The sequence below is a fragment of the Delphinapterus leucas genome, chromosome 12 (assembly GCF_059928025.1).
Source record: "Delphinapterus leucas isolate spDelLeu-1000000601 "Yukka" chromosome 12, BTC_Dleu_Yukka2, whole genome shotgun sequence".
Classification (NCBI taxonomy): domain Eukaryota; kingdom Metazoa; phylum Chordata; class Mammalia; order Artiodactyla; family Monodontidae; genus Delphinapterus; species Delphinapterus leucas.
Window position 1 is genome coordinate 69,637,653 of NC_143140.1, and position 26,432 is coordinate 69,664,084.

A 26,432-nucleotide genomic window follows, 5' to 3' on the forward strand; every position below is an offset into this window, starting at 1 on the left:
GTTGTGCTAGATGTCATGAAATTTTTCTCCCTGAAATAAGGGTGAACATTTACATTAATTAAAAAGATTGTTTTTAGTTAGCCTGCAGAAAGTCTTAACAAGATATTCACTTGTGAGAAGATATAAGAATGGAGGGATGTAGTAAATAGAACACTGGTGCAAACTACAATCAATAACTATTAACTACATGGTATAGAGGAGTTCAATAAAATTTGAGGGAGAAGAGAAAAAGGAGGAAGAAGAGAAGGAGGAGAAGAAAAATTGATGATGATATGGTTGTAGGAATAAAAGAAGGACACAGACTTTTCATTTGAAATAACCCTCAAAAAGCAATACATATTTCAAGGGACAAGCCTCCTCACAGAGCTGCTGAGAAACATTAGAGCCCATGTTGAACAGGCCTTTGGTACCCTGGGGTCCTATTAATGACTAGAACAAGATTGTGCTTACTTCAAAGTCTTATGGGTCCTCCAAACAGTACAGATCTGGTCTTTGAAAAATACACACATTTGCATAGCATGTGACTCGAAGCAGCCAGTATTACCTGATGTAACTGTGGAAGTTTGGTTGTTTTTCAGTTAGGCAGAAAGCTGGAATAACACATTCACCCCGTTTATATTCTTTCTTTCTCCTTCTTCTGTTTGTCATACATTTCCTGAGAGGATAAATCTCAGTATAGAAGGAGCCATGACAAGGGCATCCAGTACTTAATAAAGATTATATGCTGTGTTCAGAAAACGCCCAGCGTTAAAATGAAGGTTAGAAAGGATTTCTTGGCTGGCTGTGTTTCCTTTAATCCCATTATCTGTGGCCTTGAATAGGATTAAGGCTCAGAGGAAGGGATAGGAGGAGGTATGGATAGAGGGGGAAAGCAGGGCAGTGAATGGTGTGTGCCAGTATTTTCCACAGAATTGCTCTGCCAGCCTGTAGTGAGAAGATTTTCAAGCCAATGCAGGTGCATGTTAAAATATATTGCAACAAGGCACTGAAATTCTTCCATGTATACATATGACCAAAACAATGTACTCTGTTTAATTTTAAGCCCCTTTCTACTTATTTGAATAAAAATTTCAAAAATAAGGGAAAAAAATAAAATAAAATATATTGGTGGAAATTTCTAGTACAAGTTGTTACTCTCTCTGAGGGAAGAGGAACTAAGTTTCGTTTCACTCCTATTTTGTCCCAGGCACTTTGTCATGTTAGAAGAAAATCTTCCAAATCTATTCCCTTTAAACATACCTGGTTTTAAGGTTTAAAGAAACACTTTCACTCTATCACCATGTTTCTTATACTTTGGATGCCTAAGTACAGCAGCTGAGGGACAGCATGGAGTATTAGAAAAAATATAACATTTAGAATGAGATACACCTAGGTTTCAATCCTGCCTCTGGCTTTTACCAAATGTGAGATTGGGGTACTTTCCTTAATTTTTCTGAGCCTGTTTCTTCATTTGCAAAATGATGAAAGGCTCTACTATTGCCTATCTTGCAAGAACGCTGTGAGAATTCAATGAGAAACGCAGATGAATTGTTTAAAAGCCAGGCTCGTAGCAGACACAGCCAGCCTTCAGCCTATAGAAGCTATGATTACTTTTTATTTTCCTATTCATGAGATACTCATATATGAGGTGAGGACTAAACTTTGATTCCCACCACTTTCCAATTTTAAGGTAATTTATTCTACAGGCAAGGCAAAGAAGGGGTAGGAACTTCAATCACAAATTCATAAAAGCCTTCTCTGTAGGTTTATGAAGACAAGAAAAAAGAGAGAAACCAAAAAGGAAAACGAAGATAGGAGTGAATTATAGTTTTTTCTTCAAGATAATTCAATTTGACTTTTATTTATCACTGTCATTAGGTTTTGCCCTTCAATACTAAAGTTTTTTGTCATTCACTCGTCTATCAAGAATTTTTCATTTTCAAAATTTACTGAGTATTGACCCTTTGAGGGACAGCAAATTTTTTTTGGACCTAAGTTTTTTTCCCCCCCATACCTGTCTTGAGAAACGAGAAAATAGCGCCAGAATGGCCAAATTAGAAATCTCATTTGAGATAAAAACACAGGGCGGCATTTGACGGCACGTTAGGCCATCTGAAAGTGATTTTTTCCCCCAAGAATCTGTACTGTTTGAAGGGAAGGAAATATATCTCAATGTTAAAATAGCAGCATAAATGTTTTAATTAAGCCAGTGCCCAGTGTGGGTGTGGAATGTTTAATTAGACCCCGTGGGTATCAGTCATGTCTACCAGATCTAGGGACGGTTTCTACCCCTGAGAGGATAGCTTTGCAGAAAGGTGTCTGTAGGCTTGCCTACAAATGGCCGGTCACCATAGAGGTTTCTTCTTCTCCCTGAGAATGTTTACAAGCGGAGAAGAATTTTATTGAGTCCATATCTCATTACAGAATCCATCTCACCGTCAGTTTCTAATGAAAATGGGAAGGGGAGAAAGAGCGAGAAGGAGAGGGGCTGAGTGAACTCAGGCAGGGGTTGAAGCTTTACACAGCGCCTGCCTCTTACTGGGCCTCTCTCAAAGCTCTCACAGTCACATCCCCTGGGCGGTTTGAATTCCAGATAAATTGAGGAGCTATGTCTCCATGGGAACAGCATGGAGAGAACAAAATGGGGAATAAAGTTAATATTTATAGCCCATGACTGTTGATTTTATGTGCTGGCTTTATTCATTAAGTTATCTTAGGGCTGCGACTGGCACAGGAAGATAAGGCTCATGGGCGCTTTAGTTCCCAAATCTATTTTTTCCATTCCTTTTCCAACCCATCCCTAAAACGTCAAGCCCAAATAGTGAGCATGAACTGTAAAGTTTATTTGCATAACTTTCCTTGGGCAGTGTTTTGTAGATGAAACATAGGCTTTGGAGTCAAGACGATGTGGATTCAATCCCAGCTCTGGCACTACCCTGTTTCTTCATCTCTAAAATAGGAATAACGATACTTACCTCTGCCAGCTGGTGGGCGGATTCAAAATGATGCATGTTAAGTCCCTGAGTCTGTTGCAGGCAGAGTCAGCCCTTCACAAATAGTTGCTATTATTCATATTATTGACCCTCTGCTCACTTAAATGGCTCGTCACATTTTGATTTGTAAAAAAAAAAAAAAAAAGGGCTAAGGAAGAGAAGGACAAATCATATTCTTTAGCAGAGTTCCATGTCACCAGGAGACCTTATATCTAGAACTGGAAGAAAACATTTTATAATTAAACATCTGGATTCTTCGGGCCTAAGAAGCTTAAATAATTACCTCTTTTCAAGGCATTATTGCTTTGATGTATGTTTAAAAAGTATCTTGGCACTTCCCTGGTGGCGCAGTCTTTAAGAATCTGCCTGCCAGTGCAGGGGACACGGGTTCGCGCCCTGGTCTGGGAAGATCCCACGTGCCGTGGAGCAACTAAGCTCGTGCGCCCCAGTTACTGAGCCCGCGCTCTAGAGCTCGTGTGCTGCAACTACTGAAGCCTGCGTGCCTAGAGCCGGTGCTCCGCAACAAGAGAAGCCACCGCAACGAGAAGTCTGTGCACTGCAACGAAGAGTAGCCCCCGCTCGCTGCAACTAGAGAAAGCCTGCGCGCAGCAATGAAGACCCAACGCAGCCAAAAATAATTTTTTAAAAAAATCTTATATCGCCTGTGACACCTGCATTTTACTATTATTTCCAGGCTGTTAGAGAGGCCCATTGAATTTGACTTGATGAGCAGTATCTGTATGTATGTGATCTTAAGAGAATGCATGAAGCTCTGAAGGATCTATACCGTGTTTAGTGAAACTATAAATGCCTCCCATGGTCTAGTGGTTCCTTAAAGGCTTGGGGACAAAGTGCAACCTGGTCTGGTCAGAGATCCACTGATTAGAGTTGGGGACAGACCGGCTGCACAGGAGACAGACTGCCTGTGAGAGGCTCTGACAGTCAGACCAGGAAGGAGGGCTTCAGCAGCCTGATGGTAGAACCTGTGTCCAAACAGAGACCCTTGGAAGAGGAAAAAAGGGGAGCTCATAGTACCTATCCCTGGAGGGCAGGCTAAATGAGGACTGTTCCAGCAAACCAGGATGTGTGGTCACTGCACGTGAATCATGGGCACGACCTGATTTTCTCATAGAGAGCAGCGCTGCTGTTTTAGCTCCAGAAGTCTGCTATGCAGCAAAGATGGCTGAGAGGGGAATACTGGTCACCTACATGCAGGTCAAGGGAAAACACCAAGCTAGGGGTCCAGATATCACCTCAAACAAATCAGCCCTGGCCGAGCCGTCACACACAGACGACCCCAGCAAGTCTCGTTCTAAGTCCCCCAGGACACCCTCACCACCACACCAAAAGAATCACAATCTCCAAAAAAGAAACCTGGAAATGTGCCTTATGGTATCTCAGGGCTAAAAAGACGTTTAGCGAGCATTTAGTGCAATTTTGTCTTTTTATAAACTAGGGTAGCAGAGCGGTTGTAGCCTGAGCTGTGCATGAGGCAGGCCCGAATTCAGAGCCTGCCCCTGCCCCTTTCAGCTGGGTGGGCCTGTGCAAGGTGCTGAGGCCCCCTGAGCCTCTGGGCTTTGTCGGGAGGATGTGTACTATGTATAAAGCGGTTTGGGCACCGTCTCCAGGGAGAGCAAGACTTCAACAGATAGAAGCCACTGTTACTCTTTGACTCACCTCGCGGTCGTGGTGCTGGTTCAGGGCACAGCTGTGAATGAGATCCTTAAACTAGGTTACAGTTGTCATATTTTCTGTGCTAATGTCAGGCAGAAGGAACAGGGATCAACCCAAAGTTATGTACATATATTTAAACATTTTTTCATTTGGAATAATTTCAAATTCTAGAAAAATTACAGAAACAACACAAAGAATGCCCATATACCCTTCATGGAGATTCCCCAGTTAACTTTTACATTTGCCTCATCACTGGGTCTCTCTATACGTACGTAAGCACACACAGATACACACACACACATATATAAAATGCCTATTATATGTATGTGACGTATATTTCCCCTCTAAGCTATTTGAGGTTTACAGACCTGCTCCCTATTACTCTTTAATACTTCAGTTTGTAATTTCTAACAAGAGTACTCCCCCACCTGATGACAGTACAGTCTGGAAATTAACGTTGATACTCACCACCAGTTATTTCACAGACCGCCCCCCCCCATTTGTTTTGGCTGTCGTTCCAATGTTGTCTTCTTTAGACAAAGGAGCCAGTCAAGGAGTATATGTTGCATTTCGTTCTCAGGTTTTCTCTCTAGTCTCCTTAGATCTGGAAATGTTTCTGTCTTTCCTTATCCTTCACAGCCTTAACGTTTTGAAGAGTACGGGCCTGTTACTTTGTAAAATGCTCTCTATTTTGGGATTGTCTGATGTTTCAGCATCATTAAGTTTAGGTTATGCATTTGGGGCAGGTCTATCGAAATGTCGTGTTTCCTCAGTGTAACATGTGAGGATACATATATAGATCTGGCCCATGAGTTGGACTAGTGTTAACGTTTATCACTCACGGTGATATTTGACAGGTTTCTCTACTTTAACGTTAATAAGTATTTTGTAACTTTTTAAATGAATAACATTAGGTATTCTGTGGAAAGATACTTTAAGACTATATACATACGCTGTTCCTCATCAAATTTCCACCGTTTGTGGTATTCCCTGATGATTATTGCCTGGATCAATTATTATTATAATTGCAATTTGATGATTTTAAGATTCCATATTCTTTCTATATTTATTACCTGAAATTAAACTGTGAGTTAGAGTTTTTTCTTCTATTTTTAATCAGTATGGCCTCATTAGTTTCTTTTATTTAATGGGTCACAATCTATGACTATCATTATTATTTTGATGCTCAAGTTGTCCTAGATTTGGCCAGTGGAAGGACTTTCAAACTGGGTCCTGTATCCTTTTGACATGTTCCCATAATTTTTAAGGCACTTGCCCACTTTATGGGGCATAAGATATATCAAACTGGTACTTTCCCTGCCCTTGCCCTGCAAGCAGCCACGTCTTTAAAGACCCTCCTTCCTTTCAGTGGGAGATGATGTTTAGTAACCGATATCTACATCCTAGATGTGATCATTGCTACTAGGTCCTCTCAGGAGGCAGCGCTAAGAAATAAATGTATGCATATACGTATATATGTACAGAAATCTCATCTTATCTATCTTAGATACTGTGCATTCACATCAATACCTCCACATCTAGTTCAACACCACTGGGTTTCCATATTTGTAACTATTCTGAGAATGAAGGACCTTACTCCAATTATCTCCAAATATATTTACTTATTTGTCGATCTCTGTGTTTAATCCATGATAAATAAGATGCATCTTCCTTTTTTTCCCCCCTCTTGAGAGTTTACTGTTAAACTAAAGCAGTAATTGCCTTCACACACAGAGCACATTGATTTCAATGAACTCATTTTAGAGGTCACAACATAGATGGAGCAGAGGATATGAACTTGCGCCCTGGAAGCAGACCTAAGCTCTAGTCCTGGCAGTGTACTTACCAGCTGTGTGATTTTCGAAGAATTCTCTACGTCTCTAAGTCTCAGAGGATAATAGTATCAACCTCAAGAGTGTGTTGTGAGGATTGAAGGAGTTAAAGGAGCTAATGTATAATAGCTGTTAACACAGTGACGAGCACATAGTAAATACACAATGAATGAGAGCTATTTTAACTATAATTGTATTTTCTACTCAATACAGGAAATTTTCTCTAACTTTCTAGGCCAGGATACAATTTTGGAAAGACAATTACCAGTAAGCTTCAAAATTCATTAAAGCTTAGAGATAAGACAAATCGTAAAAACATTTTTATTACTCATATCTCCATACGAGAGAAAGCAACTGTACTTAGCACATAAAAACCTATTCACACCTGACTTTCTTGGTCTCTGTTGAACATAAAGGGAAAATTGTGTTCGATGTTACATCATCTCTTTCTGATCTGGAGTAATCAATCATCTACCCTGAGTCAAAATCCGTTGATGAATTGCCTTTTAAAGACCTTCAGGGAATTCCCTGGCAGTCCAGTGGTTAGGACTCAGTGCTTTCACAGATGTGGGTCTGGATTCAATCCCTGCTCGGGGAACTAAGATCCCGCAAGCTGTGTGGCGCAGCCAAAAAAAACCCCCAAAACAAAAAAACCTTCATCAGCTTTTATGAGGAAACAAAAGCTTTTGAGCATGCTCCGTGCGTTAGATATGAACGTGATTGGAGTAGAAATGAAGAGGATGAGAGTAGGACCGTAAAGGTAGACTTTATTTCAAAAGAAGTGGCCAGCATTTAGCGAGAAATAGTGGACATAAGACAACAAATGAGTACGTACATACTTGTTCGGGTTCCCAGATGCCTATGCCCCGTACTTTTTATGTTCTCCCACTGATACGATAGAGGAATACAGGTAGCAAAAGGTGGATAACAGGCAAACCATAATCAGAAAAACTTCCTGGCAGAGCTGTGGGTATGGGGGCGGATTTTCCTGTCTTGAGGATCTGAGTGGGGATTAGACATGCATAATCCCACAACAGGCAAACTCAAGGAACGGGCAGACAAAAGCTCAGAGTTAAGACACGACTCCGTTGCTTTCCTTTCATATTAGCCTGTGTGACATTCAAACTGGGTGAGCCTTCAAAGTGAGGCAACCGTATCTGAACTTTCAATCTTCTGAGGCAAAAGGTGCTTCAACAGCAGCGTGCAGCCGCAAGGGCAGCAGCAAACAGAAAAGAAACAGTTCAGAAGTTGTGTAAGAGGGAAACCTGGAGACTGAATGTGGAATGTAAAATAAAAAAAGAATATCTGATGTCTGAAGTGTGGATGACTGAAATGGTGGTGGGATAAAAGACAGGGATGTCTAGAGGTAGAGCTGATTGGGGGAAGGAATGATAAGGTTGATTTTAGACACGGTGAGTGTGAAGTACTGGCAGGATGCACAAGTGGTATCAGCTGACAGGCACATGGACCAAGAGAACAGCCTTAGGAGGGACGGCAGGGCTGGAAATTAAGATTTGTAAATTGGGCTAGGAAATGAATGTGGGTATGATTGCTATTCAAGGCAATCTCGGGGGAAAGGGATGATAATTTAGGGTAAAATCATATTGGGTGGGGTGCTGGGAAGAAAAGGGAGACTCAGTTAAGAGGATAGAGCTGGGGCTGAGGAGGGCCAGGACAGCGGCAGGGCCACAGGAGCTGTGGAGGATCCTGGGGGCTGTCTTTTTTTTTTTTTTTTTTTTTAACATCTTTTATTAGAGTATAATTGCTTTACAATGGTGTGTTAGTTTCTGCTTTATAACAAAGGGAATCAGTTATACATATACATATGTCCCCATACATCTTCCCTCTTGTATCTCCCTCCACCCCACCCTCCCTATCCCACCCCTCCAGGTGGTCACAAAGCACCAAGCTGATCTCCCTGTGCTATGCGGCTGCTTCCCACTAGCTTTCTATTTTACGTTTGGTAGTGTATATATGTCCATGCCACCCTCTCACTTTGTCCCAGCTTACCCTTCACCTCTCCGTATCCTCACATCCATTCTCTAGTATGTCTGCATATTTATTCCCATCTTGCCCCTAGGTTCTTCTGACCATTTTCTTTTCTTTTTCTTTTTCTTTTTCAGATTCCATATATATGCGTTAGCATACGGTATTTGTTTTTCTCTTTCTGACTTACTTCACTCTGTGTGACAGTCTCTAGGTCCATCCACCTCACTACAAATAACTCAGTTTTGTTCCTTTTTATGGCTGAGTAATATTCCATTGTATATATATGCCACATCTTCTTTATCCATTCATCTCTGGGGGCTGTCTTAACATCCAATCCACCATGAGTCTAGGATGCCTTTCTGCAGTGTTAAGACTGAAAACTACATTTCCCAGATTTCCTTGCAACCAGAGGGTCTGGATGTGATGCAGGTTCTGAGAATCGGGTGATGTAAGTGAGGCTCGAAAGATGTAGATAGCACTTTTGGGCTGCTTCTTCTGGCAAGAAGGTCATGGGACTGTTGGCTCCCTCTGCCCTTCCTGGCCAGTGTTCAGCATTCCCACATCAGCTTCCCGAGGGACAAGAGGCAAAGGCCTGGGAATCCATGTTTTGCTTGTGTGGCTCTAGCAGAAAGTTCCGTTGTGGTGGCTTCCTGATCTCTGGATCTCAGCAAAGGCAATATGTTCAGTGGTTCCAGGGGTGGCTTCCTGAATTCTCATCTTCCTGAGTGGGAGAGGTAGTAGCTCTCCTAGTGGGTTCTAGCTGCTGTGATCTGGGAGACATTCCTGAGGGCCCAGTCTAGAGCATGCTCTTCAGTCCTTCCAACAATTTTAAGTGTTTAAATCCCCCTCTGCTGGAAATACCGTGGTGGTTTCTGTTGTCCGCAACTGACCTCTGATTTGATACAAAATCCACTGGAGAAAGGATATTCTAGAATAAAGGGCTAATCAATAATTCAAAAGCTGTCAAAAAGTCAAGATGAGGATTTCATGCATGCATGCCCGCATCCATCCATTATAACAATTAACATTGCTAAGTCCCTAATGGGTACCAGGTACCACACTGGACATTTGGGAATACTGTACAAAGATGAATAAAAGTCTTTCCCCTCAAGGATTCAGTCTAGTGGGGGAGAGAATCATGAATATAAATGTAATAGATTGTGGCAAGCACAATGATAGAGGCATATTCAGAGAGTTAGCATTAGAAAAGAGGAAGGGCACCTAACCTAGAGTGAGCCTCTGGGAGGAAAGTAGGTTTCTTGAAGGGAGAAACACAAGCTAAATATTGAAGGATGAGTCTTTTTATTTAGTTAGTAAATACCGAATGCTTACTATGGGTTAAGCATGGTGCTAAGATCTTTATATGCTAGACCTCATGGAATCCTCCAAACATTCACACGAAGTGGAGAGTATTATTAGCAGAGGCAACAGTATTAGCAAAGGCAGGGATGAGAAACACTGTTCCAGCTGACACCTGAAGATAGGGCCCCATCTCCCACCCTCTGCAAGACGGTAGGAGCCCAACTTTGATAAGACAACAAACCCAGATGAGTTTCACATGGACCAGCACCTCTCTTCCAGCTTTTTGTAGTTTTTTACCTCTCTGGCCTGCTCAGCCTCCTTATTCCCTCATTCTCCCCTTAAAACTCTGTTTTAGATTTGCTTTTATCATAATATACCACCAGGTACTGATGTTATGCAGGAGGAAACGTATAGCCTTAGCTGCCAGCTGTTACTGGAGGGTATCTACCAAATGAACTCGTGACTGGTGATTAAACTGGCCTAAAACAGACTGCAATGTTGTGGAAAAGGAAACTAAAAGCCCATGCACCCTCATTCCGTGGAGAGGGTCATATTTGATCCCTGAGACCTTCCCTTAATGTAGTGCCTACTGAGGACCTCTTTAAGATCAGTAGGTGAATACTGATCTTCAAGGGCTGGACAGAAAGCATTCTAGCCATCGTAAAGGTCAAGGTCATCCTCTGGCAGTGTAGTTAACAAAACAGAGTTAACAATTTTCTACCACTTCTAATTAAAACTTGATTACTTAGAGGCATTCAGTTTGCTAATGATTGCTTAAGTTAAATATAAATGAATAAAGGAAAACCTAGCCAAAACAGAACTCCTGCTCTAAATTTTAAATCAACCTAGTCTGTATGCCTGTTCAGAGGAAGCTGGTTGAGGTTAAATGAAGAACAATTTGAAAACTCAAGAATCAACCTAAGTGAAGTTATAACATATGAGAAACCTAAAAGTAAAAATATGTCATACACATTTTATTTGGTGTTTCATGCTAGGTCGATTAAAAAAAAAAAACAATTTGGTTGAACAGATTTTTCTTTTAATATGACTATGTGTACATGGACAACTGAGAATAGGGAAAAACCCCAAATTAATGTTTTTAACAAATTACAGCTGTTACTAAAGACGGTATGCTTGGATTTTAAGGAAATGGTCCAATAAATGAACAGCCCCTCATTCAATCTAGATTAATCAATCCCACTTTGAATAAAAACACATTCTAGTGGCAGAAGTTTACCTTTTTTAAACACCCCATAATAAAAAAATGCGTTCCCTCAGTGTTCTCCCTCCTTCAGTATTTAGTTATTAGTAGTCTCTCAAATGGTAAAATAAAATTGAATTTATATTATCGAATGAAAGTGCAAGTTTGTACAGCCAAGCTCAGCAGCGAAAGTGAAGAAGGATGAAGGGTGAAAGCTGATGGATGCCACGCAGAACAAGGACCTTCATGAAGGTATCATCCTGCCGTGTCCTGGGTGCCAAACACAGTCCACATTCCATCATTTTTTCATTGCTCTTAAACGAGCAAAACCAAATTCTCTTTTTTATTTAAAGAAATATTAAATCTTTATTCTCCCCCACCTCCAAATAAGTTGTGATCAGGTAAGGCAAAGGTAAGTCCCACCATCACTGGGGACAGCAGCAATAAACAGACTTCAGAAATAGCCCTGAATCATCAACAACATTCTCTCATGGTAACATAAGGAATGCATCTCATAAATCAAATTCTGCAACGTTGTCACATTGTTCTAATTTATTTGATTAGTTTACCTGAAAAAAACTTTATAAATACATTATTTAAGAGGACAGTAAATTATTTTCTTGCTCTGAAAAAATAATGTTCTTTTTTTTCACATTTTAAAACTGTTGAGTATGTTTTGCAAAAGGAGATGCAAGAAGAATGGGACAGTGGGGTTCGCAGAATGTCCATGTACAAGTTGCATTTACAAGAACCTGGTAATCTGCCTCTACAAATAGAGCTCTTTGCAATATAATATTTAAACAAACAGGCTTAATTTAAACATCTCTCCTATTCACTCTACTTGTTGAACCAAGAGGTACTTATATTTCAAGTATTACACTGTAAAAGGTAAAAATTTTTGTGCCAATTTTACATGTTAGCTTTTAAAGTCCAAAATATCTATGTGAAAAATCATGCCTACTCGACCCATTTCTTTTACAGCCAAATGCTCTCATCTTTTAGAGAATGCAGAAAAATATTGATTTCCTAAGAAGGAGCACACTGGAAAAAGCTATTTTAAAGTACTGAAGAACAAGGGAGGATTTCTTTTTCTCTATTGGCGAAAATTATTAGAAAAGCTATCCAGTCTGTTGTCTTTAGCTGGTTTTAATAAAGTCTTTTCAAAATGGTGGTCAAGAAACCTTTAGAAAACGGGGGAAGGGGAGATGCTCCTTTGTAGCATGGAAGGAATTCCATTAATTGTAGAAATTCTTATTAAATTTCTGCTTTGGTTCTTTAGAAGAAATGCTCATATAACTTCTATATTAGGAGACAGAAAAAAGAACAGATTAATATGACATTTATCTAAAATCTTAAAGAATACTACAGTAATATCTTACACTCCTAAAACTTTACCATGCTTTTATATACATTGTCTTATATAAGAATAGGCAATTTTATCAGGATCCGTGGTCTTATATGTAAGTGAATTCTACCACTAATAGGAAAACATGTCCTTTTCTTTAACTTAGGCTATATATCATTTCCTTTTCCAAACTGCGTTAAGTCAACTGTACTTTTCTTTGAGAACAGGGACTTTACATTCATTTGTCTTGAATCCTCAGTCCCCGATACTTCGGGTTCCAACCATACGTTGGAGGTTACATAAATGTTGGTTGATAAGTAGTCATGGCCACAAAAGAAACCTAACACCACTTAATATCACAGACACTGGACTATGTTCCTAGAGAAGGTATGGAAGAGTGAGAATGAAATGACAGGTACATCAAAAGGTGATTTAAAGCCTGGCGAATGAAGCAGGAAGTCATCTGAATGTTCCTTCCATCTCTCTGAATCTGTGACATGACAAAGCAGGAAGCTGTACCAGGAATGTTTCCACCGACACACAGGTAATCAGATTGTTCTCAAAGGCTTAAGAGTCAGAATGTCAGGCTTTATAGCTTCCACTGACAGCTGGACCTTCTTCCTTTTACAATCTAGAAAAGTAGATCACTAAAGGGAAGTTACACTCCCCAGGTCAGTATATTAGAGAAGGAAAAAAGACTAGCTTCATTTGGATAGGAGGTTCAAAGTTGGCTTTTTCAACCAGTTTTAAAGTGGGAAATACGTTAAAAGTGCACAGATGGAATCTAAATGACAAAATAATTTGACCACAAATAATGCTTTACCGACTCATCTATAAACATCCTGAATTTGCTTGGCTCTCTTCATAACAGTATAAAAAGATGCTGGTCAATACATGAAAGTGAGGTGCTGGGAGAGAAGCAGATAGAAATCAAAGAGGTTTGAAAAGACACGGAGCTGGATTATCCCACTTGTTCTTGACACTGATGGGACTGTGCTGTTGAGTTACTGTGAGCACTGCACTGGTAATTTTTTTATGTTGTTATTTCTCTGGGTCCTGTAAAGCTATTGTTCTTTTTGCACAATGACTTCGGGTTAAGTGTGAGTTCCAGAGACAGGGTATAAGAGAGTCACTTGCAGTTTCAACAGCTACGGTCACTCCACAAGGGATGGAAGGCCCTTGGGCTCAGTATGCTCCTAGTCTGGAATATTAGTCGCATTACCTTAAATTGTAACTATCTTATTACATTTACAAAGGACAATAGTATATCATCCCAGGTTGCTAAACCCAAATGAGAGAAAAATGGTGGGAGAACATGTTGGCAGTCTTAAAATGTCTGAAGAGCTGAGAAAGATGGAATAGAAACCAAACAAACCTTTTCTCTAGTGGACAGAACTACGTTCAATGGCCACTCAGTTATGGTCGTCTGTCTTAATATGAAGCGTGATCTGGGCACGCAATATGAAGCACTGCCACTGGGCAATGAGTGCCGCTCCGTGAGGAGAGGCCCACGGATACCCAGTGGGTGCTGCGGACCGAATTTCTACACTGAGTGGGAGAACAAGAGCGGCCCTAGAAGTTGCCCAACGCCAACTCAAAATTCAACTTCTAATGACCCATGCACAATCTCTTCCACGTGGCTTATTTGGTCCCTTAAGGACAAAGTGTGTCACAGTCACACAGCAGAAGGTTCAATCCCTCTTGGGTGTGACATATTTATTTCTGATGATTACTGAAGGGAGTTCGAGGCAAGCTTACCTGCTGTTTGCTGTGTTTGAACACCATCTACCTGAGGCAGGGTCCCAAGTGTCCCTTCATCACCAAAGGCCAAAATAGGATTCAAAGGAATGTCTGGACTCTCGCTGTTGGTGACATCTAATCTGGATGGTTTAGATCCAATGGGTAAATTTATAATTTCTTCAAAATCTTCATTCTGAACTGATATTCCATTTTCATTTGGTTGTTTTTCCAAATTGGGAGTACTAGGGAGTTTGAAACATCAAAATCAAAAGGAGTTAGTATTAAAACCGGAAAACATTTTTAGGACAAACTGTTTTATAATAAATACTTTTATAATCTTACAATCGAAATGCTAGAATGATTGACCTCATCATTACTAACAAAAATGGTGAATTCTGACATATTTGTACTTTAAATTCTTATTTAAAAAAACAGCTTTTAAAAATAAAACTTATCAAATGGACCAAGTTATCAATTAGAATAGATCCTCATCATCAACAGTTCTACATATATTTAACGTGCCTGTCTACTGCAGGCATTTTATATCTCTTTGTCTTATAAAGAGTAGCCCTAATTAGGATCTGTACTTCAAAGATGAGGGGATTATAGGGGGGGATAATTTGCACAAGTCACACAACTACTGGGAGACAGTCCAGATTGAATGCGTGGTCTCTGGTCCTATGTTTTTCTCATAATGCCATTTTTTATAGTCCCAGCTATTCAAATTCCAGCCCTTCCTGGATGTCTCCAGCTTCCTAAAACATGTGCATAATTTTATAGGTAAATTGTTGAAGACCAACCTTCTCATCTTTGCCCCTTAAATCTGCCTCTGACCCCACCTTATTCTTATTAATTCATGGTTAATATCTTGGATTTTTGAGCTACATTTTTTAAAAAAATAATTTATTTTATTTATTTATTTTTGGCTGTGCTGGGTCTCCGTTACTGCACGCAGGCTTTCTCTAGCTATGTTGAGCGGGGGCTACTCTTCGTTGCCATGCGCAGGCTTCTCACTGCAGTGGCTTCTCGTGTTTCAGAGCACGGGCTCTAGGCTTACAGGCTCAGTAGTTGTGGTGTATGGGCTTAGTTACTCCACGGCATGTGGGATCTTCCTGGACCAGGGCTCGAACCCACGTCCCCTGCATTGGCAGGCGGATTCTTAACCACTGTGCCACCAGGGAAGCCCTTTGAGCTACATTTAACTGGCCAACAAATTCTTAGTTTCTACCTATAGTTTCTCTTAGGGTTTTTTTTTTTGGCTGCGTTGGGTCTTCGTTGCTGTGCGTGGGCTTTCTCTAGCTGCGGCGAGCGGGGGCTATTCTTTGTTGTGGTGCGCAGGCTCAACAGTTGTGGCTCGTGGGCTCGGGAGTCGTGGCGCACGGGCTTAGTTGTTCCACGGCATGTGGGATCTTCCCGTACCAGGGATCGAACCCGTGTCCCCTGCGTTGGCAGGCAGATTCTTAACCACTGCGCCACCAGGGAAGTCCCTCTCTTAGGTTTTTCACTCCCTTTACACACTCCATAACCAAATAGGCAGCCCGTTAGGTTATATGTTCATTATTATGCTTTACAATGCAGCAAAACAATGCCTGTGGACCAAATGAATGCTAGGTTAATTTTATTGTTCACTTGATCTGACTGCAGCAGTAAACATATTTGCAAACTTCATAATTTGTTGAGTGGCTCATGTATAAAAAACGACCCTATTTGACAAAATTCTAGAGTTAAAATTTTCAACTGGAAAATGTTAATAAGACTAAAAATGTGAAACAAAAATCATGACGGTTTTAACTTCTAATACACACTCATCATAAACAATGTTTACCTGTAGACAGAGCTGTGGAAGAGATCAGAAAGTCAGGTCTCTACTGTCAGCAATGCCAACAACTTGAACTTTCCTAAGTTAGTCTTTTTCCATCTCCTTCCCAAATGGTGAAAATGAAGCTAGTAGACATCTAATCTTTCCACTGTTTTTTTTTTTTTTTTTTAAGGAATCTTTGCTTTTATTTTCCCTATTGAGGAAATAGTTTACTTTCCCCAGTCAGTGAGATACATTGACTTTGTGGAACATATTCTAAAACATTTCTGATTTGGGTATTATGGTATTTTTTGTTAATTATTAAACCCTTTCTTCTAGAAAAAAAAATAAAGATGCCTGACCTAAGTGCTTCACAAGGTATTGCAGGGTATGTTGAAAATATTATTTGTAAAAGTGCCATGGAAGAGAACATAAAAATATTATACAGATTCAGACTATAATGGTGCGTTTCCACTATTTCACTAAGGAGGGGAGAAGAGGCTCGGCATCACAGCAGCCTACATTAGCGCGTGTGCACTCGCACACACACCCCGTCCTAATACCCGCCGTTCTAGTGCTTGCACCGCCACGCCCTTCCTCCTGCTCTTTCCCAGTACCAATGGGCTTTCTGTAATCAGGGGAAGAGTTTTGGTTCCCATCTCAGAGAGATTTTTAAGTAGAAGTTTTGGCAAAAGAAATGCATCTTCAAAGCCCTTGTTCCTTGACCATGGCAACTCCCGTCACCTTCCAGGCCTGCGTGTGCTGACAAGCTGTAATGGCAACGCCAGCCCCAGGCTTGAATCAACAGCTGACCTCATTTCCCCTCGCACTCTTACCCAACCACCCCACCCATTCTTACTTGTTAGCAATTAGAGGAATAATCATGCCCTATGCTCTGGATGAACAATTATTAAATGTTCAGAGGACACTGTGACCAGCAGAAACTATAAAACTGAAGCTGAAGTTGCTGGGGTTAGGGTTTATGGATCTGTGTGTCCTCTTAAGATACAAGTATCGGCTTTTGAATTCCCCTTCTTTGGCTACTCTCTGGAGGTTGAAGTTGGATGCAAGACTCTTGAAGATATGTTTCAGGTTCTTATACAATGATTAATCACTTGATTTTACCACTGAAGAGAGTCAGCTAAAGTATAAGCTAATTTTATTCCTCAGGGAGAATTATCAGTGGCTTAAAAAACCTATCCCTTGTTATAATAATGGGGCTCTCTGTGGTACTTTTTATCCTTTTCTAAAAATCTCTGACATCAATGAATTAAATGCCATAAATTATAGTAGTTGGAAATGAGTATTTTATTTGAAAATCAAACTATAACTAAAAAAATGAAATACCACTTAATATATCTCTTGGGTAATTATGACAATAAATTTATTAAACATAATCAAATGCTTATTAAAATCTCTCTTAGGAAAATTATTTTCTGTGGTATTATACTGGGCAAATTAAAAAAAATTTTTACTGTCCCAGACAGATATACATAGATACCTTATGACTTATAGATATCTTAGGATGTCCATCTTAGGACAACTTGTCTTTTCATGGCTTCCAACAATATAAAATGTTGTATAGTATGTGTTTTTAAATTAAGAAAAAAATTTATGTATATCAAATCATTATGCCATATACCTCAAACTTATACAGTGCTGTATGTCAATTATATCTCAGTAAAACTGGAAGAAAAAAAGATCTTAGATCTTAAAAGACATTTTTCTATCTATTAAAAAAGTTAATTTGAGGAGCTTCAATTCTCTTATGGTAGCAAAGACCCTGGCATCAGAGACAGAACTCATAATTCAGTAAATTCTGATAAATAAAAAGTTGCAGCTGAAAAATTTGAACATTATTATAAATATTCCTACAAGTTCTCTATGACTGGATTTCTTGGCACAGGCTATGATTACCCTTCATTTTCAGTTTTGAGAGCACTCTTACAACTCTGTCAGTATAAATGCAAGGGAACAGGAAGGCAATCTTTCTTTAACCCACACTTCTCAACTATTGTTAGCAACCATCTGTTTCCTCAGTAAGAAGCTCTACTACTAGTAAAAGAAATACTGGCATCTAAATTACTTTTACCAAGGAACAAACCTGTGACTCACTATAATATTCTATACAGTGAAAATACAGCTGCTGTATATCATCAAAGGGTGTGAAGATGGTCCAGGATCATGCCATATACATACAAAGGAAAGTAACAAATTATTCCCTGTAATTTTTTTGGATAGCCACACAAAAACCTCACCGTCATATTTAGAGATTCAAGAAAAAAAGACATTTTCCTGTTCTCAGATTACAGAATTACTAGCTCTACCAAACATTAATGAACCTCAATAAATCTTCATGTTAAAACTCAAATTCTGTCTGGCCCCAGAAAATTCTGGTGGGATTGGTGGGGCAAAAACAGTCGTGCTTTGCTCTAATGTGCACCAGTAAGAAAGGCCGCAGTTGTCTAACTCACCTCTCCACAGTCACTTCTGATTGGTGTGAGGTAACCACATGGGGGCTGGCTGCTGGTTCTCCTTGTCCTGGAGAGTTTGTCATATTTGGAAGTGCAGATACTGCTGGACATGGCAAAGAAGATGGAACAAAGGGTTACTACTACTCTACTATCAAACCCAAACCCCAGGAGCCAGAATGCCTGGATTTATGTCCTGGCTCTGCTACTTACCAGCTGTGTGACCCTGGGCAAGCCACAAACGCTCTGTGCCTCAGTTTCCTCATGGATAGTAATAGTACCTAACTCATAGGCTACTGTGAGAATTAAATGTATTAACACATGCAAAGTACTTAGAACACTGCCCAGCACATTGTAAGGGTGGAAATCAGTGCTGTGATTATTTCTGCTTGCACCAAACTGACTTTGGACAAAAAAGTATGTAATACTGAAACCAAAGCAATTGATGAAGATAACAGTAAGTTGATTTGGTCAGGCCGATGCTGAACAAATTATTACTGAAGGATTTGGAGCAAATCACCATGAAATACCCTAAGTGATGAAAAATATTTTGGAAAATTCGGTTTTAGTCCCACTTAAGAATGGTAGGGATTTCATGCATGAAAGGCCAGTGAACTGTACCTAACTGTGCTACCTAGTCATTCAATATTCCCCACTGGAGTCTAGCATGAGCAAACAATATCGATGACTGACTTTAAAATCTGGGCCAGGTTTACATAAAGTCTTAAGAAGAAGAGACTAATAACTTAAAAGCTGCCCAAATTTGCAAAGCTGGTAATAGGAATCTTCTGAGAAGACTTCTGATAGGTCTGCAAACTCACCTGCCTGCCCAGCCTAGAATTCTCTTTGGAGCACTGGTGATACCATTCAGTCCTCAACCAAATGTGGGACCAGGAGAAGAGGAACATATGTTAGATAATCCTCAGGCCTCGTTTTAGCACTAGTCACTCAAACCAAATTTATTATCAGAGTTGATAAACACAGGTGTGGTGACTGACAAGTTGCACCTTCCTTCTGGCCATTGTTCATTCTCGAACTGAGGTACAAAGAATAATCGAAAGAATTGATAGGGGAATAGCAGGAAGAAGACACATGGAAAAACAAAAAAACCAACAAGGAGCCCGGCCATGTACAAACTACAGCATCGGCTCCTCAAATAATCCTGGGTTGGTGTAATTTACATTCTAAAATGCTCATTCTGATGACTTACTGGGTGCCATGCCTGCTTTAAGCCTAAATGTATCACAACATTCTTGGAGGCAACCTGTTAAAAATGCAGTGGGGTTAATATGCAACCATTAGGCTATTCTCCAAACAAATATAATTAGGGCATCTTTAAAAGAGAATGAAAAGCCCCACACTGAAGGGATTATGACATAGAGGAACTCGGATAGCCTCTACTGAAGTAAAACCAAATCCCCAAATACCAGTATTTTACATTTGAAAACCCCAGAACAGAGAATGTTCTTTCACATAAATCATTTCATTTGATCTTTACTCCAGTCTATAATAAACAGTAAAAGAAACTGAGGTATCTCTGGTCCTTTCTTTTCATATTGATACTGCAGACGAGGAAAGAGGAAGACTGCATAGTGAATTATTGACCAACCACCTGTATGTACAATCATGAAGACCACATGGAATCACGGAAGGAGCCAAATTACAAGCTGGTGACTTGGACTCCAGCTGTGCGAGCTGGGCCTGTCACTCAATCTGAGTTCTCCTGGGGGGGGGGGGGTAGGGACCTCGGCTGACCTGCTCACACTGAATCCTAGCACCTAACAAAAGGGCCTGGCGCACAAAAGTTTTCCGAAAATGCCTGCTTACTCCAAGATAAAGCATCTCCCATCTCACAGGTCTGCAATGGAAATTAAACAAGAAAATGTATGCAGATGTATCTGGCGCAAAGAAGGCATTTAATAAATATTAGTTGAGTGTGAGTACTAAAACACTAAGATAAATTTTACTTTTATATACACCAAATTTGGTTTAAAATCACCAAGAAATTAATCACCTTTGTCCAAAGCCTATGGCATATGAACAACTTTCTAATGAAATTTCAACAAATTTCAAATTTTAACTCTATTCTGAAATCAGAACTAAAAGAAATAACATTTAAATCCTTTTCTGAGAAATGCCATAAGTACAAGTTGTCAAAATGTTTAAATTTAACGTCCTTAATAGCAAATATAAACACAGATTCCTTTAGCAGATAGTAAATGACAAATGAAATTTAATTTTATAAACTCAAAGAAAATTCTTCTAATCGTGTGTGCATATACACATATACGTGTGTATACATATCTATAGAGGCATACATACACATAGATATATAGAGAGACATATATATATAATATAAAATGACTTAAGATATTAAATACTCCATTAGAGTATAAACAAATGTGAAAAAAATCTGCTAGAAATGCTAGAGATGTTTAGATAAAGGGGATTATTTGTGGACTAGATGAGAAACACCTAAACTTCTGTGAGTCAATGAGTATTTTTATTTTAAATCAATGTTTATCTTGACCTCCACAGAATAAATTAAAAAATTCTATATTTGTATTGATTTGAGTTCACTGAAATAAATACCTGTTTCTCTAATGAGCGCTCCCTTGGTTATATCTCCATTTCTCTGATCAACGGTTTTCTAACAAAGAAAAAAAAAAAAGACTTTTTAATGTTAAAATTACAAATGAAAGTAAAAAAAAAAAGTCATTAAGAATAGTTAAAAAAAAGGCCATCTCAATACCTTATCTGAAGCTTCTGTTTTTCTGGTTCTTTTCATTATCTCCTCAAGCCGCTACAAAAAAGGCAGAATTGAGCAAACACATTAGATATGGAAAGAAAGCTAGCCTGGCACATTTCACTGACTAAGCAAATAGCAGGGCATTGAAACATGCCCATTATTTTGGGAAAATATAATTGTCTTTGTCTTAACTGGAGGTACTCAAAGAAGTTGAAATTGGCTTAAGCCGCATGAATTGGAAGCAACTGTTTTTGGTGAAGCCTGAAACACCAAGAGCGATTTCTTTGGAGGAGAACATTAATACTGAGAGCTACTTTAGTTAACCTGGAATGGGCAGGACACTTTTGTTTTCTGATGGCAGTGAGCTAGTCTCTTGGTCTGGAGCCGGCTTCAGTCTAGGCAGAATCAAGAGCAGCGAGGGCGCCAGGCTGCGGGGACAGAGACGCAACTACCTTCTTCCTCTCCAGGCGCTCCTGCTCTTCTCTCTGGAAATGCTTCTCCCGTTCCTGCCGGACCCTCTCTGCTTCTTCCCGAACACGAGCTTCTTCTTCTTTCTGAAAACGGGAAGTCTGTATCTGCTTCTTACACACAGGCCGGCTTCGCCCGCTGCCCCCAAGGTCCCGGGGCGCCCGAGGACGGAGAACGCGAGGACCACGAGCGCACACGGGGGAGACACGAGCACTCCTAACCCCACGCTCAACAGCTTCCTCTTCCCATCTGGGCTGCCCCTTGCCCCATCTTGAGCCAGGGCTGCGCCGACCTGCTTCCCGGGCGGGAGCCGGCCCCCCGCTACCTGTTTCTGGATGCGCTCCATCTCCTCCCGCTCGCGCCGGGCCCGCTCCTCCTCCTGCCGCCGCAGCTGCTCTTCCCTCTCCCTGGCTTGCTGAGCTTCCAGCTGGCGGGCCTCCTCCTCTCGGCGGGTTCTCTCTTCAGCCACCCTTTGGGCCAATTCTTCTCGCTTTTGTCTGGAAAAAGACAAAACAAGACGAAGATACGTGAGGGGACTTCCTTGGCAAGGCGCGATCGAGTCTGTGGTTACCGCGAGAACAGTTTGTTGGGAGGTCTGGCCAACAGCATCCACTGATACACGTGAAGCCACCCTCTCTCCTTCCTCCTCCCCTTCCCAGCCTCCCGTTGCCTCGTGGGAAACAGACGCAGAATGTATCCACTCATATTCTGAGGAGAGCTTGTTTTCTTTCTTTCTTTCTTTTTTTTTTTTTTTTGCGGTACGCGGGCCTCTCACTGTTGTGGCCTCTCCCGCTGCAGAGAACAGGCTCTGGACGCGCAGGCTCAGCGGTCATGGCTCACGGGCCCAGCCGCTCCGCGACATGTGGGATCTTCCCGGACCGGGGCACGAACCCGTGTCCCCTGTATCGGCAGGCGGACTCTCAACCACTGCGCCACCAGGGAAGCCCCTGTTTTGTTTTCTTTTTTTTTTTTTTTAAAGGATCTGCAATATAACTATCTTTAAAGGCTGAGATCTGTTTAATCCAATAATGTGACTTTTAGTAACGAATTTAATGCTCCCCTCCAAATCTCTGTAAGTAAATAAAGGTTATAATGTTCTGTTTCAGTACAGGGACAAGATGGACCATGTAAGCTCCCTGTTGGGACCAAGGGTAGGGCATGTCCAAGATGGCGGCCCAGCACTGGGGCTGCCGTCCTTTCCGGAGAGGCAGTTCTGCTTATTTGAAGAACAATTATATTGACATTAGCCTTATTAGCTCCAGAAGGGGGGCAACTAAGCAAACTGCCCCTGGCATACTGTCTGGCAGGCAGTCATGGGGCACTTAACTGTCTCACGCAGCTACCCTTTGAGAGGAATACTATCTGGAAGAAAACATGAGCTGTTAATACGCAGCTTTAACATAATGAGAAAGATAATGAGGAAACATGGAGATGAGAGATACGTTAAATAAAAAATTAAGACTGCACAACTGTACCTCTACTGTGGTTACAATTATGCGAATCTATGTGTGTATGTATATATTTATGCATGTATATACACCCACACACTGTTCAGAGACTGGAAAGGGTGACCCAAAATGTACACAATTATTGAAATCTGGTAAGAATATGGATGATTTTTTTTTTTCTTTAAACCTTTCTCCCTAGTCCTTCGAAAACAAAAAGAAACCCCTTCTCCATCAATTTTGTTGCACTGTCATTATAATAAGAAAATGTGGCTTACAAAAGTCGCTTAGTGAACACCAGGGGAGACTAATTCTGAAACAACTAAATAGATTCACCTTCAACACTACTATTTCCTCTTCTCCCTGACTGAAGACTTAATCCAAGGTGTCACTAGGGTGTCACTGAACAGTGTCACTCCTTTACCTTTCGAGCTCTTTCGTCTCCCTCTTCTCCCTTTCCTCCTTCTCTCTCTGCTCTCGGGCCAGCCGCCTCTTCTCAGCTAGCAGCCTCGTGGCCTCTTCCGGGTCAGTGGTGCCCGCAGAGGTCTTCAGAGAAGTAATGGCAGTCACAGTGGATGAAGGGGCCGGAGTGGAGGCTGGAACGGAGGCTGGTGCTGAGGCTGCCTCCGGAGCAGCTGTACAAACAAGTACAAGGAGAAAACCAATTGGAAACAAAAGCCAAAGAACAACACAAAAACTAGCATCCCCCGCACCCCAGGCCTCGAATTAATCGCTATAAAAGAAAAGGGAATGTTTATTACTGCGCGTTCTCACGGTTTCACTGTATTCTATCTGTAACCGGGCAACAGATAACAAAAAGCCGCGTGTGTAAGTGAGACATCCGAAGCTGACACTCTGTCACCAAGCCTTATTTTTATACAAGTTAAATCAGTTAACAACATATATCGAATGTGTACTAAGTATAGAGCCTCATGTTAGGTTCTGTGGGAAGTTATACCCCAGGAAAAAGGAAGATGAGATCTTCCATTTGCCTTTCATTACGTTAAAAAAAAATTCCTTCTCTTTAGTGACTATTCATCACTAGAGGACTCAAGCCTTTCTGTGACCATGCCCAGCGTCCATACCACTGAGCCCGGACTCAGGCGGGAAGAGACCAAGGAAGAGGCCTCTTCCGTCTACCCAGAGCTGCCTCCAGGTCTGAGGAGGGAGGAACCAAGAGCCTCTTCGGGAGACGGCACCTGTGCTCCTTAGACATTGCAGGTCTCCACTGCCAGTTCTGATGCCAACATGCAAGATGAGAGTAGTTCTCTGACCTTATTTGGATTCAGGAAAAGGACCTAGGGGGCTGGGGCACCCCTGCCATAGGCACCATGGTGAGTTGTGATCCCTGGCACCTGACCACTCCAGACCCTCCTTTCAAGATCTGCATTTCTCCTGCTGCTCCCACAGATTTTTCTTTGCCCTCAGGACACTTTTTGGCCTTTCTCTTCTCCCTCTTTCCATGCAAACAGGTATTGGACTCGTCCATTCCCTTACTATACTATCATTTGTCTTGAGTCACTATTCTTTCTTTGCCCCCCACCCTGTATCTTCAAATTAAGTCTTAAAGAGAAAACTCTTGAATGAAGACAATTTTCAACAAGATGCATTGAATTTCTAGTTCCAGGTGATTTTAAACTTCTAAACAGCATCTGGTTAACCTGGTAGAGATGAGATCCACTGGGTCTTTTGGAAAAAATTCTGACCTCTGTCAATCACATACGCTAAGCCAGTGGTCCCCAAACTCCAGTACACACAGGATAACTGCCACTCTATTTTATCTGGCAATCCTGCACAAGAGTCAACAGATGAGCTTAGTATCCTTCAGAGTCCTTGGATCCACCACGTATTCTGATTCAATAGGTCTGAGGTAGGGGCAGGGTTCTACAGTTTGAAACATTATAGATGTGGTTTAAAAATATTTCCCTCAATTCTTCGAAAATCCTCCCTTTAAAAGATGGAGGCTAATCCCCCCAACTTGAGTGTGAGCTGAAGCTAGTGACTTGCTTCTAACGAATAGTATGACAGAAATCGTGATTTCTGTGACTTCCCTGGTGGCACAGCGGTTGGGAATCTGCCTGCCAGTGCAGGGGACATGGATGGGTTCAGTCCCTGGTCCGGGAGGATCCCACATGCCGCGGAGCAACTAAGCGCCTGTGCCACAACTACTGAGTCTGAGCTCTAGAGCCCGCGAGCCACAACTACTGAGCCCGTGCGCCACAGCTACTGAAGCCCGCGTGCCTAGAGCCCGAGCTCCGCAACAAGAGAAGCCGCTGCAATGAGAAGTCCGTGCGCTGCAATGAAGAGTAGCCCCCGCTCACCGCAACTAGAGGAAGCCCGTGGGCAGCAACGAAGACCCAAAGCAGCCAAAAATAAATGAATAAATAAAAAAAGAAAAGAAATCGTGATTTCTACGTGTGTGACTTCTGAGACTGGGCATAAAAGATACTGTGGGCTCCTCGTGATTCTCTCCCCCAGCTCACTCATTCTGCAGGAAGCCAGCGGAGTGGACAGACTGTGAGGACATCCAACAGCCCTATGGAGAGGTTCATGTGTCATGAAATGAAGGTCACCTGCCGACAGCCCTGTGCATGAGCCATTCTCTAACAACCCAGCTAAGCTGCTCCCAAATTCCTGACCCAAGACTCTGCGTGATAATAATAACTGTTTGTTGTTGTTATTAAGCTGCAAAGTTTTGGAATAATCTGTTACACAGCAATAGGATAAATGATAAAATGATTCTGATGCAGGTGCTCTGAATACCACATTTTGTCAAATTATTGGACTCGGCCAATGAAAGGACTCATAAACCACACCTGAATTAATATGCTGTGGCTCTGACCATAGGCCATAGGATGGATGATTCTTTCTTTATATGTAGGAAAATTATATTCAAGAAAAGTTCCCCAGATTAGCCTTAGAGTAAAATTTTCAAGTGCCCAACAAGGGAAAAAAAGAAAGAAAGAAAAAGCTAAGTCAAAGCAGTGCGGGAGAAAAAGGAAGAGTGACTAAAGAGAGCGAGCAACCCACACTCCACCACGAGTCAGTGGATTCCTACCAGGAGCAAGCTCTGGTTCGACAGGTGTCCCCTCTTCAACTGTGGCTTCTTCTACCTTCACCAAAAGTGCCCTGCCCTTTAGTGAGGGCTCATTGGCAACTTTCTGAGGTTCCTTCTCAGGGTCTTTTCTCTCAGGTTCCACTCTGACTTCTCTCTTGATGGGGCGGATGTTGCCGGGCGAGGGGGGCCGGACCTGAGCAGGGGCAGGTTTGACTGGTCCAGGAGGCATGGAGGATGCTGGTCTGGGGGTGCCAGGCAAGTGGGGAAAGGACTTGGATGGGAGCCTGGGCAACAAACAAAGTAAAGAGAAAGGGGCACATGAGAACAGGCTTGCCAGAACCTTCCTTTCCCCATACCTCCACCATGTAATAGTCTTGGAACACCAATA

At 41.4% G+C, this 26,432-nt stretch overlaps 1 protein-coding gene across 8 annotated transcripts in view; it reads right to left on the reverse strand.

Annotated features, from left to right (window-relative positions):
- Positions 1–8,187: 8,187 nt before the first annotated feature.
- The window catches only part of MAP7 (microtubule associated protein 7), a 168,335-nt gene continuing 150,090 nt past the window's right edge, over positions 8,188–26,432 (reverse strand). For 7 of the 8 annotated variants that reach the window (XM_089921652.1, XM_089921649.1, XM_089921646.1 and 4 more), the window contains 9 exons: positions 26,045–26,328; positions 23,411–23,621; positions 21,867–22,038; positions 21,526–21,627; positions 21,077–21,127; positions 20,917–20,974; positions 18,328–18,430; positions 14,074–14,297; positions 8,188–12,269 (listed from right to left, as the gene is read on the reverse strand). In XM_089921652.1, the coding sequence (XP_089777778.1) occupies positions 12,259–12,269; positions 14,074–14,297; positions 18,328–18,430; positions 20,917–20,974; positions 21,077–21,127; positions 21,526–21,627; positions 21,867–22,038; positions 23,411–23,621; positions 26,045–26,328 (1,216 nt within the window). In that variant the 3' untranslated portion in view covers positions 8,188–12,258. The remainder of the gene's footprint in view (positions 12,270–14,073; positions 14,298–18,327; positions 18,431–20,916; positions 20,975–21,076; positions 21,128–21,525; positions 21,628–21,866; positions 22,039–23,410; positions 23,622–26,044; positions 26,329–26,432) is intronic. The other variant, XM_089921645.1, reaches the window with a different exon arrangement.